General features: G+C 34.2%; 1 protein-coding gene and 1 pseudogene across 1 annotated transcript in view; both read right to left on the bottom strand.

Annotated features, from left to right (window-relative positions):
• MYO9A (myosin IXA) overlaps positions 1-18,203 on the bottom strand; it is a 401,408-nt gene that overhangs the window by 124,176 nt on the left and 259,029 nt on the right. Inside the window, exons 17-19 of the mRNA XM_077123892.1 lie at positions 17,872-18,015; positions 15,298-15,337; positions 12,555-12,677 (exon numbers count right to left, since the gene is read on the bottom strand). Of these exons, the coding sequence (XP_076980007.1) occupies positions 12,555-12,677; positions 15,298-15,337; positions 17,872-18,015 (307 nt within the window). The remainder of the gene's footprint in view (positions 1-12,554; positions 12,678-15,297; positions 15,338-17,871; positions 18,016-18,203) is intronic.
• Positions 919-8,129, bottom strand: LOC143652697 (stress-associated endoplasmic reticulum protein 1 pseudogene; annotated as a pseudogene).

Here is an 18,203-nt window from a genome sequence, read left to right as displayed (position 1 = left end):
TTACAGAAGTGCTAACAGCATCCAAAAGTAGAAAGTCACACACTGGAAAAGAAGTCACACATAGTTTATTCACTGTGCCTTCATTATAAGGCACTTTTGTTATAAAGCGTCTATGGAGACCATGTGACTGCCTAATAGGAATTATTTTTAATATCACATATGAAAAACTTTAAAATAAGATACAGGAAAACTATCGTAAAATAATTTAAAGAGAATGCACTTTTGAAGGTGCCTCAGTGAATAAATATACAGATTTGATCTTTGCATTTTTGTGTTGTACAGGAAATACCAACAATAAGTTTGCCGTGTAAATTTATTTTCAACAGAAATTGCACACATGCAGGGAAAAAGTTCCTTTCTTGTTTTGTTTTGTTTTTTTTTAATTTACAACTTGAAAAAAATTTTCAAGAACTTATCTAAAAGCAGAAGTAAAGGTTCCACAAAAACACAAGTGTTCTGTATGGACATTTTGCTATCATTCCCATGGTTTCTATAGAACTAGGGTTCTAGTTTCTGCTCTACCCCAACAAGCTCTGTGATAAAAGACACCATCTAATTTTACTTTTCTTTTGAAGCATGCATCATGATCATGGTCATATTTTCATTTTATATTCTTTTCCTTCACCTACTGGACTGAAAGATTCTTGAGATATCTAGCTCTTTATTGATCATTAGTTCTCTTTCCAAATTAGGACATTTTTGTCCTAATCCAAACTGAAGATAAAGTAACAAAAGCAGCTAGTGACACGGTACAGGGAGTTTGCTGTTAAAGCCAATTTTTATCTCTTGAAGTTGTGGTTTGCTTCTAAAACAATAAATAAAAATACCAACTAAAAAGGTAGATGAAGGCAAATCAGACGTCAGAACAATTTAAGTGGAGAATTTGTTCTTCTAAATTTTGTACATGCTAAAGAAAATAAAAGTTTGTTGACGAACTTGCTACTGACAAGAATATAATCCAGTTCTACAGAGAAATCCTCTTTGCCAAAAAAACTCCATTTAGTAACCTCAGTAAAAACAGCCATAGCTCTGCACAGTTGTGTATATTCTTTTTAATATAAGCCAAAACCTATTACAAAGCATTCTGTTACAATGTAAATCTTCACTCATCTTGGAAGCCCACTCAATTATTTTCAGCAGCATTATATATAATCTGACAAATACAATTAAATTGACAACCACTTGAAATGTGATAGCTAAATCACCAATTTGATAATGAAGACAACTCAAATACATTATTCTAATACTGTGTTCAACATTAGTTATTTAAATTCAACTAGGAAAGGGAGATCAAAAGATTGTTTTTCCTGTGAACCAAACTATGATAACAATGAGATAAGGGTAAATCCTAGGTGAAGTATTTGTGCTTTTTATATATTTTTCTTGCTAGTTATAAACCTCACATCTGAGCTTCTCAGTACCATTTAAACTCAAGTACAACTTAACACAAGAACTCTTTAAAATCATTTTCTATTAACTCTTTAAAGTAAGTTCAGATAACCCCATACTTGGGGTTATCAGAAGCTCTCTATGAAGTTCACACTGTGTACAGACTAGGCAGATTTCCCTTCTGTTCCTTCTCAAGAGAAAACCTTCTCAAGGGATTGAGAAAACAGTTTAGAGGAACAGAAGGGAACTGTTTAAGAGATATCCTGAGACTATTAACAAAGCACACAGAGGTAGCTTTTTTCCCAATTCATTAATACACAGACACCTAAGCCTTTTTTCACCAAGTTATGGCTAAGAATATAAATAGCCAATACCTGCTATTTTTTCAACAGGACTAGAAAACTCAAAACTCGTCGTATCACCCTCACCCCTATTAGTAAAAGGGATATTTGGTCAATTAAAACCTGTAAAGTCATACTACAAAGGAAAAATAAAAGATTGATCCTTACCATTTAATCTATTTAATTTCAAATGTCACACTAGTCTGATGTATCTAGTAACTAACAACATTTTAATCATAAATTCAGTATAAACATTCCTAAACTAAGCAAAATTTTAAGTTTAGCTGATGAACCTTTCTGGTATTAAAAGCACTACTAACATGCTAAGATGGCTATGGCATCTTTTCTGGAGCTCAAGAGCACGTCTTGATGAGGCACCCATCTTCAGTAGTATTTGTTTCTTAAATTTTGTCTAGCAAACCACTAGTAAACCACTCTGACACATTTAAATAACTATGGTGAAATCAATGCTGACATAAACAACTTCTATGGCTTGGCTCCAAGGTAGCTTTTATTAAGCTGTAATGACTAAGATTAAAAATGCTTAATCAAGTTTTATATTTTTTAAAATGGCATCTTTGGTTAGTATTTACTCATGCAAAATCCAAGGTAGTATAACAGAAAGACTATTGTTAAAACAGATGTTGTGGCAGTGGGGACAACCAAAGTAATAGGCTGTGCCCTAATCTTGGGGTTTGTTCATATGAACTTAACCCCGCAAAGGATAGGCTAAGCCTACTTAAAATAAGGCCTAAGAGTCACCCCCAAGAGAACCTCTTTTGTTGCTTCGATGTGGCCTCTCTCTCTCAGCCAACATGACAAACAAACTCACTGCCTATCCCTCTCTACGTGGGACATGACTCCCAGGGGTGTGGACCTTCCTGGCAACGTGGGACAGAAATCCTAGAATGAGCTGGGACTCAGCATCAAGGGATTAAGAAAACCTTCTTGACCAAAAGAGGGTTCGAGAGAAATGAGACAAAATAAAGTGTCAATGGCTGAGAGATTCCAAACAGAGTTGAGAGGTTATCGTGGAGGTTAATCTTACACATTAAATAGATATCACCTTTTTAGTTAAGGTGTAACAGAGAGGCTGGAGGGAACTGCATGAAAATGTAGAGCTGTGTTCCAGTAGCCATGTTTCTTGAAGATGATGGTATAATGACTTAGCTTTCGCAATGTGACTGTGTGATTGTGAAAACCTTGTGTCTGATGCTTCTTTTATCTACTTTATGGACAGATAAGTAAAACATACGAATTAAAATAAATAAATAATAGGGGGAACAAATGTTAAAAGAAATTTAGTAGGTTGAAATGCTAGTGATCAATGAAAGGGAGGGGTAAGGGATATGGTATTTTCTGAATTTTTTTGTTTTCTTTTCATTTCTTTTTCTGAATTGATGCAAATGTTCTAAGAAATGATCATGATGATGAATATACAACTATGTGATAAAAAAATACACATATATTTTTTTACCTAGAAGGAAGGATGGGGCAGTGTTTTCTAAATGCTCCAGGAGCTTTCTCTCTTTGCAAAGTTAACTTCTGTTGCTCAAAACTGCCAAATGCTCCAGATAGTCAAATGAAGGTCTGTTTCTTTTCTCTGGAAGTTAGCCTTTGAGTCACAGAAGGGTGTAAGTTCTAAAGAATCTATACAATTCCCATAAATAAAGTGATGTTGTAAAATGGGGACAAAAAAAAAAGATTGAACCATAAGAAATTGCTCTTTGACTATTTTGGACCTACAAAAAAGCAATTTCATATGGTTCAACCTAATACTGTGTTATACCTACTTTTAAAAATAAAAATGTGAAAACTTTTTTGTAAACTGCAAAGCATTATGTGCATTGCCAAGATTTAAATTGTTTTTACCACTTACCTCCTGTTAGTTCTAGAAGGGTTAAACTCATTGTGCCTCATTTCATCACTTGTTAGCAAGGGTAATAATAATAATACTTTACAATTGTGAGGATTAAGTGAGATTATATATGTAAAAGTGCTTAGAAAAATACCTAGCATATGGTAAGGGTTCAATAAATGTTAGCTGTTATTAAAAAAAAAAATAGATGTTGTGGTGTGCTGGTTTGAAAGGATGTATGAACCCTAAAAAAGCCATGTTTTAATCAAAATCCCATTTCGTAAAGGCAGAATAATGTCTACTCAATACTGTATGTTTGAAAATGTAATCAGATCATCTCCCTGGAGATGTGATTTAATCAAGAGTGGTTGTTAAGCTGGATTAGGTGATGACATGTCTCCACCCATTTGGGTAGATAAGTTTCTGGAGTCCTATAAAAGAGGAAATATTTTGGAGAATGAAAGAGATTCGGAAAGAGCAGAGAATGCTGCAGCACCAAGAAGCAGGGTCCACGAGCCAGTGACCTTTGGAGATGAAGAAGGAAAACGCCTCCTGGGGAGCTTCATGAAACCAGAAGCCAGGAGAGAAAGCTAGCAGATAACGCCGTGTTCGCCATGTGCCCTTCCAGCTGAGAGAGAAACCCTGACTGTGTTTGCCATGTGCCTTCTCACTTGAGAGAGAAACCCTGAACTTCATCGATCTTCTTGAACCAAGGTATCTTTCCCTGGTTGGATACCTTTGATTGAACATTCTTACAGACTTGTTTTAATTGGTACATTTTCTTGGCCTTAGAACTGTAAACTAGCAACTTATTAAATTCCCTCTTTTAAAAGCCATTCCGTTTCTGGTATACTGCATTCCGGAAGCTAGCAAACTAGAACATGTGGCTATAAGCATCTTCCTTCATATTATAAAAGCTTCATATTTAGAAGCTTTTCAAAAATTTTAGGTGCTCAAGGTTGTGGTAAAACCAGGCTGTGTAGCTGTTCCATTTATAAGCACCTTATTACAGGATAGCTACTTGACCCTATATGGAAATGTGTTTTCAATTCAAGATATAGTAATAAAGTGCCTACCTATCTATAAAAAGCCAGATTCCAAATTTTATACTAAGCTAACTGCATTGACACATTAGGGTTAACAAAATCTAGACCCTGTCTACACAGATTTAATCTAATTAATCACACTGCAAACTGTTTTTAAACAACCATATAGTAAAACTTACTCTTTACTGACTAAGTAGGGCTTATTAAGTTAAGTACTGAAGCTTAACAAATTTTATTGCTTTATTCACATGTGCTTTTACAAGGCATTGTTGTATGGACTAGAAAACCTGGAATGACTGGCAAAGAAACCTTGGAATGACACATGAAAAATTATAGGAAAAGTCATTCTGAGGCAGGATGCTTTACTGAATTCTTTTTAACCAAGGAATCAAACAAAGAAGTGTAAAAAATAAGGTATCAGTGGCTGAGAGAGTTCAAAGAAAGTCAAGGCTACTCTAGAGGTCATTCTTATGCAAGCTTCAGTTAGATATTGCTACCTATCATAACTTGCCAAACCCTAACCAAAACCATTCCTGTCAATCGTAAAGAATACTTAGGGCACTATATATGATTCTACAAAAGTTCCATGCACTAGGGTAACTATCTAGAAACCTACAACCTCCAAATGGGTCCCTGAGTCAGATAAGTCCTGAAATGCAGAGGGGCCAGACTCTCCAGAACATTAACTAGTTCCATCCCCCTATGCCTATCCCATATTATTTATAACTCCTTCCAACATGAAAAAGTTAGAATGGGCATAGTGCAAATACCCCTACAAGAAGGGGAAAGATCAAAGGTGATGTCGGAGTTATTCAGAGAAGGTAGGGTTTAACGAATGAGCATGATTGTTGAATCATTATTTTGATATGTCGTTTAGTCTGCAGTACCTTAGGGTAGCTAGAAGTAAAAACCTAAAATTGTAGAACTGTAAGCCATACCAAACTCTGAAATCTGTTCTACAGCAAATTGCTGCAATGTACTTTGAAATTTATTGCTTTTTTTGGTATATGTTATTTATCACAAAAAAGAAAAAAAAGAATGTAGGTTGCAGAGAAGCTTAGACTACCTATAGGCATGCCTAAGAGTAACTTCTGGAGGAATTCTTTTATTGCTCAGATGTGGCCTCAGTCTCTCTAAGCCCACTCTGCAAGTGAAATCATTGCCCTCCCTCCTACATGGGACATGACATCCAGGGGTGAAAGTCTCCCTGGCAACATGGGAGATGACTCCCAATGATAAATCCAGACCTGGCACCATGGGATCAACAATTCCATCCTGACCATAAGGGGTAAAAGAAGTATAATTAATAAAGTATCAGTACAGAGAGAGTCAAACAGAGTCGACAGGCTACTCTGGAAGTTGCTCTTACACAAGGTTCAGGTAGACCTTGCTACCAATCATAACCTGCCAACTCCCAACCAGGACCATTCCAGCCAATTCTAAAGATCACCTAGGGCAATATATAAGATTCCACGAGGGTTCCAGGCACTAGAATAACTTGACAGACACCTACAACCTCCAAATAGGTCCCTGGTCCAGATGAGTCATGAAACCTACCCCAGCCTCTCCAGAACATCAGCCAGTTCCATATCTACCCCATATTAGTGACAGACCTTCCAATATGAAAAATTTAGAATTGCCATAACCCAAAATCCCCTAAAGAGAGGGATGAAAAGATCAAAGGCAATGGTGGCATTCTACAGAGAAGATTAAACAAATGAATATGAATGCTGAATCATTAAATTGATAAATCTTTCAGTCTCCAGTATTTTAGAGCAGCCAGAAGGAAAAACCTACAATTGTGAAATTTGTAACCCATGTCAAAGTCTGAAATATATTCTACAATTAATTGTGGTGCTGTGCTTGGAAATGTATAACTTTTTTGTATATATGATATTTTTCACAAAAAAAGAAGGAAAAATCAATTGTGAAGATAAAAAAATATTTAAGCTCTCTGGCCTTCTATATTCTGGAGCAGCTAGAAGGAAAAATATGAGAGGATCATATGGTAGCCCATGACAAACTCTGGGATCTGTCCTGTAACTACTTGTTGAAGAATGCTTTGAAATCTGTTGCTTTTTTATTGCTTTGCTTTGTTCATATGTTATACTATGCAATAAAAAAAGTTGAAAAAAAAGAGAAGGAGGAGTATAAATAGAAGATAGGATTTGACAATGAGTATGACTGCTGAATCATTACATTTATATTTCTTTTGGTCTCCAGTATCTTGGTGCAGCTAAAAGAAAAACGAAAAATCATGGAACTGGAACCTAGACCAAACTTTAAAATCTTGTTCTATAACGAATTGTTAAAATGTATTTGGAAATTTACTGCTTTTTTTGGTATATATTTCACAATTTTTAAAAAGTTTAAAAAAGTACCAAAAATAACCCCAAAACCATCAGGAATGAGTCCAAGTTCAAATTCACAGGAGAATGGAAATATCTTAAGGTCAGTCCCTTCACATGCCCATCCTGATACTTCGAATAACCTAAAAAACTGCAGAGCCACAAACAACAAAAACAAAGAGAGCTAACCAGGGTCCTACAGATGCCTTCTCTTTGGGGACATTCCTTGAGGTCTTGGTGACACTGCCACTCTGGGTATGCTCTTGCTGTGGTTCTTGTTGGCCATATGGATCTGCTGCTTGGCAATAACCTTTGTGGCACCACCACTAGCTCGGGCCACCCTGCAGACTCGTTTGCTCACCTTCAATCGGGCTGCTGTGAGGCTTGGCTCCTAGGGCCTGTGCTGCCAAAGCAAGGAGGCTCTCAGAGACAGGGTGTGAGTGCCTACCACTGGGCCTGGGAGTCGTGTGAGCAGGGACTGAGCACTAGTCAGGAGTGAGCCACTAATTGCTGCTGCCAAACTGAAAGGCAAGCAGGATTGGTGTGCAGGAAGAGAGCAGGCCACAGGGATGTTCTCCTAGGGCCACCGCTGCTTGGGCTGCTGCCAAGAGCATGGAAGAAAAGAAGAAGGCAGCACAATGGAACAACTGGATTGTGTAACCTGCCACTTTGAAGCTCTAGCTTTCCTTTGATTAGTATTTGCACAGCATATTTTTTCAACCTTTAACCCTTCTGTATCATTATATTCAAAGAGACTTTCCTGTAGATAGCGTATTATTGAGTCTTGTTATTTTATCCAATCTGACAATACTTTGCTTTAACAGGTGTGTTTAGAGCATTTAAATTTAATGTAATTATTAATATGGTTGGGTTTAAATCTACCATCTTATTTTTTTTGTTTACTGTTTCTTCCTTCATTTTTGTTCCACTATTCTTTCTTTCAAAGATATTTCTGAAGATATTTTAGTATTATATATTAATTTGTCTACCGGCTTTTTTAGCTACCTCCCTTTGTATTACCTTTTTTTTATTGGTTCCTCTCAGGATTGCAATATGTAAACCTAACTCGTCATACTCTATTTTGAGTTAATATTTTACCATTCGAGCAAAACAGACACCTTAAAACCATACAGACCATTGTTATCATTGTTATAGCACAATAACACACTGTTTACACTTACATGCTCTTTTCTTTTGCAAATGTTGTTGCACCATAATATGCATAAAATAAAATGCTTAAATCATAAGTATACAGCTTGAATAATTTTCACCAAAGGAACACATTCTTGTAAGCAGAGTTCAAGTCAATAAAAAAATATTATTAGCACTTCAGAAGTGCCCTGTCCCATTGAATTTAACAAGGCTGATACACATAAACTCAAATGTCCCACGCTCCCACCAACAGTATGCTTCTGACTTCTAAGGTGATACGTTAGTTTTGCAAGCTTTAAAATTATATAAATAAAAAAACACAGTATGAATTATTTTTAAATCTTTGCATATAATTATATTTTGTTCATTTTCAGGGTTATATCGTAGTGATCCATTATATGACTACATCATAATTACATTATCCATTTAGGGATGGATATTTGGTTGTTTCAGTTCAGGCTACAAATAACTAGAGATGTTTTTGGTTGTTCCAGTTTAAACTATCATGAATAAAGCTGATCTGAAATTGTGGTGAGAAAATAAAATAATATTTCTTTATAGAAGGAGGGTAATTTCTGTAGCAGATAACCCTTAATGAGTCCGTGATTGCATTTTGATAGAAATAAGCATTCTTAAGAAGGGCATGGAGTTAAAGACATTTGGGTGCCACCATCTCCACCAGTTACAAATTGCTCAGTTATTCAGTTTCTTTGTCTGTACAATAAAGACAATAGCATTATCTCAGAGAATTGTTAGAGGGAAAACTAGATGATGCAAATGTGTAAATATTCACTAGGGAGCCTGGAAAATAGAGTACATATGACATATATGGTCATTATTTCTGGATGACAAATAACTTCATTTAGTTTTTGTCCTCTATATTTTTTTAAAAATCTGTAATTAACTTATTACTTTTTAATAATTTAGCAATATGTTAGAAACATTAAAGATCACCTAAGATTAAGATCTTAGGTATACCTAAGAGTGATCTTAGGTATGCCTAAGAGTTACTTTTGGAGGACCTCTTTTGTTGCTCAGACGTGGCCTCGCTTTCTCTAAGCCCAACTCTACAAATGAAATCATCGCCCTCTCCCCTAAGTGGGACATGACATCCAGGGTTGAAAAAGTCTCCCTGGCAACATGGGAGATGAATCCAGACCTGGCACCATGGTATCAACAACTCCATCCTGACCAAAAGGGGGAAAAGAAGTGTAACTAATAAAGTATCAGTGGCAGAGAGAGTTCAAATAGAGTCAAGAGGCTACTCTGGAGGTTGCTCTTATGCAAACTTCAGGTAGGCCTTGCTACCTATCATAACCTACCAACTCCCAACCAGGACCATTCCAACCAACCCTAAAGATCACCTAGGGTAATATATAAGATTCCACAAGGGTTCCATGAACTAGAGTAATTTCCAGAAACCTGTAACCTCCAGATGGGTCTCTAGACCACATAAGTCCCGAAATCTAGAGGGCCCAGCCTCTCCAGAACATCAGCTAGTTCCACCTCCCTACTCCATATTAGTGACAGACCCTTCCAAAATGAAAAAATTAGACTTGCCATAACCCAAACACCCCTAAAGAGAGGGATAGAAACATCAAAGGTGATGGTGGAGTTATACAGAGAAGATAGGATTTAACAAACTTATATGCTTGCTGAATTATTAAATTTATATCTCTTTTAGTCTCCAGTATCTTAGAGCAGCTAAAGCAAAAACCTAAAATTGTGGAGTTGTAACCCATGTCAAACTCTGAAATATGTTGTACAACTAATTGTGGTGCTGTGCCTTGAAAGTTACTGCTTTTTTATATATATGTAATTTTTCACAAACAAGTTAGAAAAAAGTCAATTGTGGTGATAAAAAAATATTGAAGTCTTCTAGATTCCTATATTGTGGAGCAGCTAGAAGGAAAAATCTGAGAGGATCATATGGTAGCCCATGACAATTCTGGGATCTGTCCTGTAACTACTTGTTGAAGAGTGCTTTGAAAACTATGGCTTTTTTCTTTCTTTGTTTTGTATATATGTTATAGTATACAATAAAAAGTTTAAAAAATCACTTTTTTGGCAAAAATTAAATACAATGCATGAATATGATTTGGGAATATCAAGAATATGTGAAGGTCTCGACTTTCAGGGGATTTTAAAGAACACGATAGGATTGTGATTACAATTAAGTTTTTACTGTAGTAACTATACTGCACTCTTCTGACTAAATAAGAAGTTTGGTATATAGGTATTCATGCTGGTTTGAAGCTACTATGTATTCCAGAAAAGCCATGTCCTTTAATCCTTTTTCAATATTGCTGGGTGAGATCTTTTTTATTGTTTCCATGGAGACTCACCCAATTGTGGGTGGTAACTTCTGATTAGATGTTTCCATGGAGATGCATATCTACCCATTCAAGGTGGGGTTGCTTACTGGAGCTCTTTAAGAGGTTTTGCATTTTGGAAAAAGTTCTGAACCAATAGCACCCACACAGCCAGAGACTGTTGGAGATACAGAAAGAAAATGCCCCCAAGGAAGCAGTTGAAAGAGCCTGGAAAGAAAGATAACAGACATTGCTATGTGCCTTTCCAGCTGAGAGAGATACTTCAAATGTTTTCGGCCTTCTTGAGCCAAGGTATTGTTCCCTGGATTCCTCAGTTTGGACATTTTTAATAGTCTTGCCTTAACCGGACATTTTCATTGCCTTAGACTGTAAACTTGCAACTTAATAAATTCCTTTTTTAAAAGCCATTCTGTTTCTGGTATATTGCATTCCAGAAGCTTGCAACCTAAACAACAACATAAAAAAATCCAATCTAACAAAACAAAGGACATAACAGCTTAATGATATTACCCTTCATAATCATGAGGTGAATGCTCCCTTTCCAGATACCAAAGTTACCAAGTTACCTTTAGATTAGAATTTGGCTTCCCATGTCAATTTGCTAATTAGGGAAGATGTGCTAAAAAACTAAAAAATTTATCAAGTCTGCTTTTAACTCATCTTTCCTGTTGTATATTAATAAACATTGGTAATATTTAAAATAGCAGTGTTTACAATCTATCAGTCAGGATGATTCTTTTTTTTTCCTAAAACCCATTCAACTTTGCATTTCTAAAACTACAAAGTGAACAGCCAGACAGTGGAATGTAAGGAAAGCACCAAAGATAGATTTCCCTAAGCAAACTCTTTCTTGTTACTACCCAATCAAATGCCACTAACTCATACGATGATTAAGATTTAAAAAAAATCACTGCAGAGATTCTTTTATATACAATTGCCTTCCTTTAAGTTATTTAGAACATAATAAGTTATTTGGCCCTTTAGTTTTGCTTACTTTTCCTATTTTCTTTATTTAATGAGAAAGTATGTAAGCAAAACAGCCTTCAAAAATTTAAATTTTTCCCTCAATTTATAGTGAAAATTGCCTAAAATAAAATATTACTAAATCCACAGTTTGAAGGATTGCGCTCATAATCAAAGATCATATGTATTAACACATTAGTAGATACTTTGTGTTCAAACATACTGGCTTAAAAAATGATTAACATACAGAAACACAGCAATTAAGAAATCAAAAAATATTAAGTTATCAATGAACATTGCTTCTCTGATATAAACATGAGGTAGAGTAAAATTATGCAATGCATTGTTATCTACCACATTTTCTGCTTATTTTAATAAATGTATGAATTTATGAAATATGTAGAACTTTAGAGAGAGACAATTCAATGAGAAGAAAAGGAAGAGGTAATTAGAGAAGTATTTTGAAAACCGCTATCCCGGAAGCTACTTGGTTAATTTATTATTAATTGTAATTATTCCTAAATGCTCAATCACAGTAAAAGGGCCTGCATTTTTCTGAACACAAAACTAAACAAAAAATAACCAATACTCCCATTTAGTCTAATACTGATGGCAGCAGCATGAAGTTTAAAAATATGCATAAAAGAATATACCACCATGTTAATGATGATACCTGGGAATACACTTTAAAGGCAGATTTGTTTATAATATCACTTTTCTGATGCCTTTTACCTCAAAATGGAAATAATGAATTATTTTCTGACAATCCACTATCAAATTCAGGGGATTTTAAAGAACATGATAGGATTGTGATTACAATTAAGTATTTACTGTAGTAACTATATTGCACTCTTCTGACTAAATAAGAAGTTTGGTATATAGGCTGGGCCCTCTAAATTTCAGGACTTATAGATATTAGGATGAGAAACAAAAGGAGATGACTTTTTTCAGTCTCTGGTACCTCTCTCCAAAAAGATTATTAGAGCACTGCTTTTTAGCCCCATGAATCACATCTCATTTTGGTATCTTGTAGATCATTATGACCTTTCAACTCCTATCTGTTATAAGTAAAAAGAAAGAAAAGAAACAGATGTCTCTTTGTTATAAATAAAATAGGAAAGAACCTGAAACTGGGCACTGATGCTGGGAGGTTTCTTCTTCTTGTGTAAATGAAGAAGAGACTTGGTAATGCGATCTTGTAGGGTCAGTCTGGTAAGATGCTTTAAAGAATTCACCTCTAGCAAGTGCTGAAAAGAGGAAAAAAATAACATGAAATTCATTTATAAATTAATCTAAGAATATGGTTAAACATCTAAGCTAGTTTTCTTACACTGTTTCCTATTTCTAATGACTGTGGTGAATATGTAAGGTTGACATTCAACATCTGTTTTATCCTGCTTAGTTGGGGAGCTAAAAAAAGAAACCTTGTACCTGGATGTGATTTAGATCTACCAACCAAATGCCTACATAGGCAACTAGGAAGATAAAACTGAGGCAGAGGCCTTGGCTACTAGCTTCTGTTTCTGCTAGCAGAAAGTTTCTGCTGGCAAGCAGGCATATAAATGTGCTTTAGTTTCAGTGGTTCCCAAGGTCCAGGCACCAGTTTTATGAATGCTGAAAGACAGAGTACAGGGCATCTGTGTTGTCACTGCAACTCTAGTAAATGCAGCTTAGCTAAGGAGCCAACAGTTGTAAGTGGTAAGTGCCTGGAACCAATGGCTGCAATGGCAGCTACCTGATTACAGCTGGGGTCAGAAATGCAGTGCTTTTTTAACACTATACATCTTGAAGGTTTCTAATGGACTTCATAAGTCCATTTATAGCTCCTTGAATTAAGTCCCTTTCTACTTAAAATATATACAGTGATTACTGTTATCTGCAACTAAATCCTGACTCATAAGAAATAATAAATTAAACTCAAACTCAGGGCTATTTTAGGAATGCCAAAGACACTACAAGAAAAAAACCTAACAGTCTTTATCAACTCTTATCCTGATGTACTACCACCTTAGGATCTAATTAGGAAGATGGGATTTAAATATGAAGCAACTAAAGAATAATATACCAATAAAGTATTTGGAAAGTTTTTAGCCAATCACAACATAAATTTTTAAATCACACTACAGTTAAGAAAGTGAATTCATCAACAGAAAGACTGTACCTATACAGATACAGAACTATATGTGATTCAAATTGTAGTGAAGTTGTTATTTGTCTGAGAAATACAAGACTGAGTTAAACACATGACATATTTAAAGGTCTGAAAAATACTGATTTTTGACAATATAAGTATTAAAGAAATATAAACTTTCAAGTCATAAAAAGTACAATATACATTTAAACAATGATAATTAAGAAAAAGTATTTCCAACAAATGACAAAGGCTTATTATCTGCATATAAAAAGAACATTCAAAAATATGCATTTCATGATGAAAAATGGTCAGGTTACCTGACTAGGCAATTCTCAAATGAAGTATAAATGGCAAATAACATAATGACAATTGTTCAGCCACATTTATTACTAAAGAAATATAAAATTTCTTTAAAAGGGATTTCTACATTTCAGATTGACACATATAATAAGACTGACAAAACCCTGTATAAAGCAGGATGCAAAAAAAATGGACAACTATATATACTGTTATTAGAAATACAACTTCGCATAACTTTCCAGACAAGCAATTTCACTTCTCAGTATCTATTTTAAAGAGATCAAACAAGGTCTCAATTTATTTATTGCAGTGTTCTTCAAAATAGTGAAAAATTACTAACAAGAAAAATATGCAGTTACATGAATTGTTTAAATAAAGTATAGTTCATCTATATATGTGAATACTATACAGGCCAGAGATACACACCCGTATTTACTTGACATGGAAAAATATGTACAACTAAATATCTATCAGATATTTTGTAATGTGTCACTGTTTTATATATGGTTTGCCAAACTAAAGCTTTATTTCCATGGTCTTTTGCTCAGAAGTATGTTAAATATTTGGGGGGAAATTCATTTTAGGCATCAATACTAATTTGTTTTTACTTAAAGATAACCTATACATTTCTTCTAACTGAAACCTGATAAGGCTGTAAAAATATTTTCTTCTGGATATATAATATACACTCGTGAGAATCCAGAGATACTAATAAAAATAAAGTATATAAACATTCTGAAATTCATGGACATACACCATTTTACATACTTATATTGTTGTTTAACATGTTTTTTGGGTCAGTATTAGTCAGCAAACTATAGCCTGTGGGCCAAATCCTTTGCTGTTTTTATAGGGTTTATAAGACTGGGGGAAAAAATCAAATGAAAAAGAATTTGTTATGGATAGCAAGCAAAAATTTACATGAAATTCAAATATCAGTGTGCATGAAGTTGTATTAGAACACAGACAAACTCATTTAGTTATGTAATGTCTATGGCTGTATTTGTACTACAACAGCAGAGATGAATATATAACATATCACAGGCCTGTGCAGCCTACTGATCTGCTCCTTTACAAAATAACATTGCCAACTCCTGCAATACATGATGTGCTTTAGGTAAGAACTAATTAGACATTATTTTAAAATCAGACAGAATTCTAAATTCAATCTTAACCTGGCTCAAAAGGAAATAGAAAATCTTATTTAAAAAAACAATTGCAAATATTTACATTACATTCAGAACCTTTTCAAATACTGATATATAAAAAATAAATACTTATCTGAAGCATTAACTTTAGCCATTTTATGATAGCCCAATAAATGACGCACTCCCTACTTATTCTGGATACAAGTAATGTATTTCCTTGTCTTTGATTTATAAAGATGGTTTGCAATAGTAATAAAAATATGTAGTTTTTTTAATAATACTCACCTTCGGAAGGACAGGTTTGGATTTCAAGTTTCTGTTTCTCCTATGGAGGAAATCATACATTAGGAAAAAAACTACTGTAGAGGTTAATGATTTCAAAATCTCTAATTACATAACAAATTGTATATTCGTTTCCAAGAATGTAGGTTCTCTATATGAAAACACTGTCTTCTTTAATCAAGCAGGCACCTTGGTAAGGATGGGTAAGCACAGAAATGAGAAGAATAAACAGATACCTGCCCTGTAATATAAATATAAGCAGATTCTAGTGTGAGGATTACTAACATAATGTTATACATGTCTAAGCTACAGTGTCATTTTCTTTTGTACATGAGTGGGGCTCTAATTTCTTATGCCTGTTTATTTTTAAACTTTACTGAAGTTTTATTTGTATTTTAAAACTTTATATGAAATGTCTAATTTCATGATTTTTTAAAAATTTTGTTTTCATTAGAACTTACGCTTTTCCAATTTTGGAAATAAAAAATTCTCTTCTATTTTTTTTTCCTTACTTTTAGTCTGCTCATGAACATGGGCTACTGAGCCAGAAAGAAATGGACTTGAATCTAAGCTCTTATCACCTACCAACATATGATTTAACCTCTCTAAACCTTGGTTTCGTTAATGAAAATAATGTAAAATGAGGTGGTAATACAACCTACCTCTTGAGATTTGTGAGAATTAAATGAGTTAATGCATGATCTAGACTACAGCAAGCCCTACAACTGAGCCTATTAATACTATTAAGCAATGACCTGGATAGGGATTACGGAGTCTAATTCACTGACACCTCTAGCAAGTGGGGAAAAAATTATATATATATTTATAATTACAAATTATATATATATTAAAATAATATATATATGCAAGGGAAATGCCTAGAATATATTGATATAGTAGCTAACAACTTTTTACTGCTCCATCATGCATGCTTTTATCTTTGTCCTCTATGATCATATAATAAGGTATGGCTTGGATAACTGTCATATACCAATAAATGTGGTTACAGTCACAATTTATAGGGGATCTTCCTGCCCGATTTGTTAGGACTGCCAGAATTAAAGGAGGATTATAGTAACAGACTCTAAAAGGAGAAATCAGTTTTTCTTCTCTGGGGGAGGGATGTCTATCAAAGAGCAAAAAAGTATCATTTCTATAATGAGTTTATTCAACCATAATTATCCTGTATTATGCTGTGTGAGATTCATAGCACTAATATTCACAGTACTAAATACTAAATAAATGCTTTAGAGACTTACTTCACTTAAAATTCTACATAGTAAATCATACTTCATCATCTCCGTGCTTCATTTTCTCAGCCAGGAAATATAAACCAGTCATAAAAAGCAATCTATTCATCAATGCAATGCTAATAATAGCATGGTATATAGGAGTCCTCTATTTTATGCACAATTGTTTTATAAATGCACAACTTCTTCATCTCCTCCTCAAAAAGTTAAACAAAAGACCCACCATATGATCCAGGAATCCCAATTCTAGGTATAAATCCAAAATAAATGAAAGCAGGGACTCAAACAAATTTTGTAAACCAATGTTCATAGCAGCATCAGCATAACAGCTAAAAGACAGAAGCAATCCAAATGTCCCCCATTGATGAATGGATAAACAAAACGCTGTATATATACACAATGCAGTATATTATTTAACCTTAAAAAGAAAAGAAGTTCTGATAGTTGCAACAACATAGATGAACCTGAAGTAAGTCATTATGGTGAAACAAAGGAACAGATTTTGAATGACTGCACTTATATAAAATAGCTAGAATATACAAATTCATGAAGACAGAAAATAGAGTACAGGTTACAAAGGGCAGGATAGAAGGGAAATGGGAAATTAATGAATAATAGATACAGGGTTTCTTTTTGGGGTTTTTGGAGAGTTCTTGTTACGGATGGTGGTGAGGATGGCAAAACATTGTGAATGTGATTAATCCCACTGAATGGTACGCTTCAGTGAGTAAAAAGGGAAAGTCTATGTTGAATATACATTTCTAAAAAAAAAAAAAAGCAACTAAATTGACAATAGCCATTAAGTGCAGCACATGATCCTGGACCAGATTTTATAACAGAGGAAAAAGACATAAAAGAACATTATTAGGACAACCGAAAGAACTTTCCCAAATATATAAACTTATAAACCTGTAAGTTTTATATTAATGTTAAATTTCTTGAACTTGATAACTGCAACTAAGATGGTTACATAAGTGAATATCTTTGTTCTCAGGAAATGTGCAAGAAAGTATTGTATTCAAGGAGCATGATGTATACAACTTATTCTTAAAGGTTTAGAAAATAAATACACAGAGAGATAAAAGGATTTATGGCAGAAAGATGTGGTAAAATGTTAAAAGTTGGTGGTTAGGAGTATGGGGGGGTTTACGCTAGAGTTCTCTGTATGGGTTTTATATTATTTTGAACTTTATTTCTTTTTAAGACTGGGTAATACTGCCTTTGCATATATACATTTTGTATTACTTTTGCAATGGTCCTGTAAGTTTGAAGTTATTTCAAATTAAAATGTTAAAAAAAAAACCCACATCATTGATAGCATACTAACGTGAGAATTCCATGGGCTCTCTCCAGGAGTTTGCTGCTAACTGAATTAGCAAATACACCATCTTTATCAAGCAAGGAGTTACCACTTGATAGTCTGCTTTGCCGGATCCCAGTTCTACCATTCCAGGCAATATCAAAAGTATCACTGTAAAGAAAAAAACAAAGCACAATTTGCTCTAGTCACACTCTTTAAAGTGCTTACATAACTAATATACAACTTTAAGCATTAAAGTTAAAATTTAGAAAAAAATGTAAAATTAGTAGAAAATGGTATTAAAAGATTACCAATCAACTGGAACTAACCTTTTATTCATTCAAAACAAAAAATATCTA

Source organism: Tamandua tetradactyla, chromosome 12 (assembly GCF_023851605.1).
Source record: "Tamandua tetradactyla isolate mTamTet1 chromosome 12, mTamTet1.pri, whole genome shotgun sequence".
Classification (NCBI taxonomy): domain Eukaryota; kingdom Metazoa; phylum Chordata; class Mammalia; order Pilosa; family Myrmecophagidae; genus Tamandua; species Tamandua tetradactyla.
The sequence above is the reverse complement of the archived record's forward strand: the minus strand, read 5'-3'. Positions and strand labels throughout refer to the sequence as shown.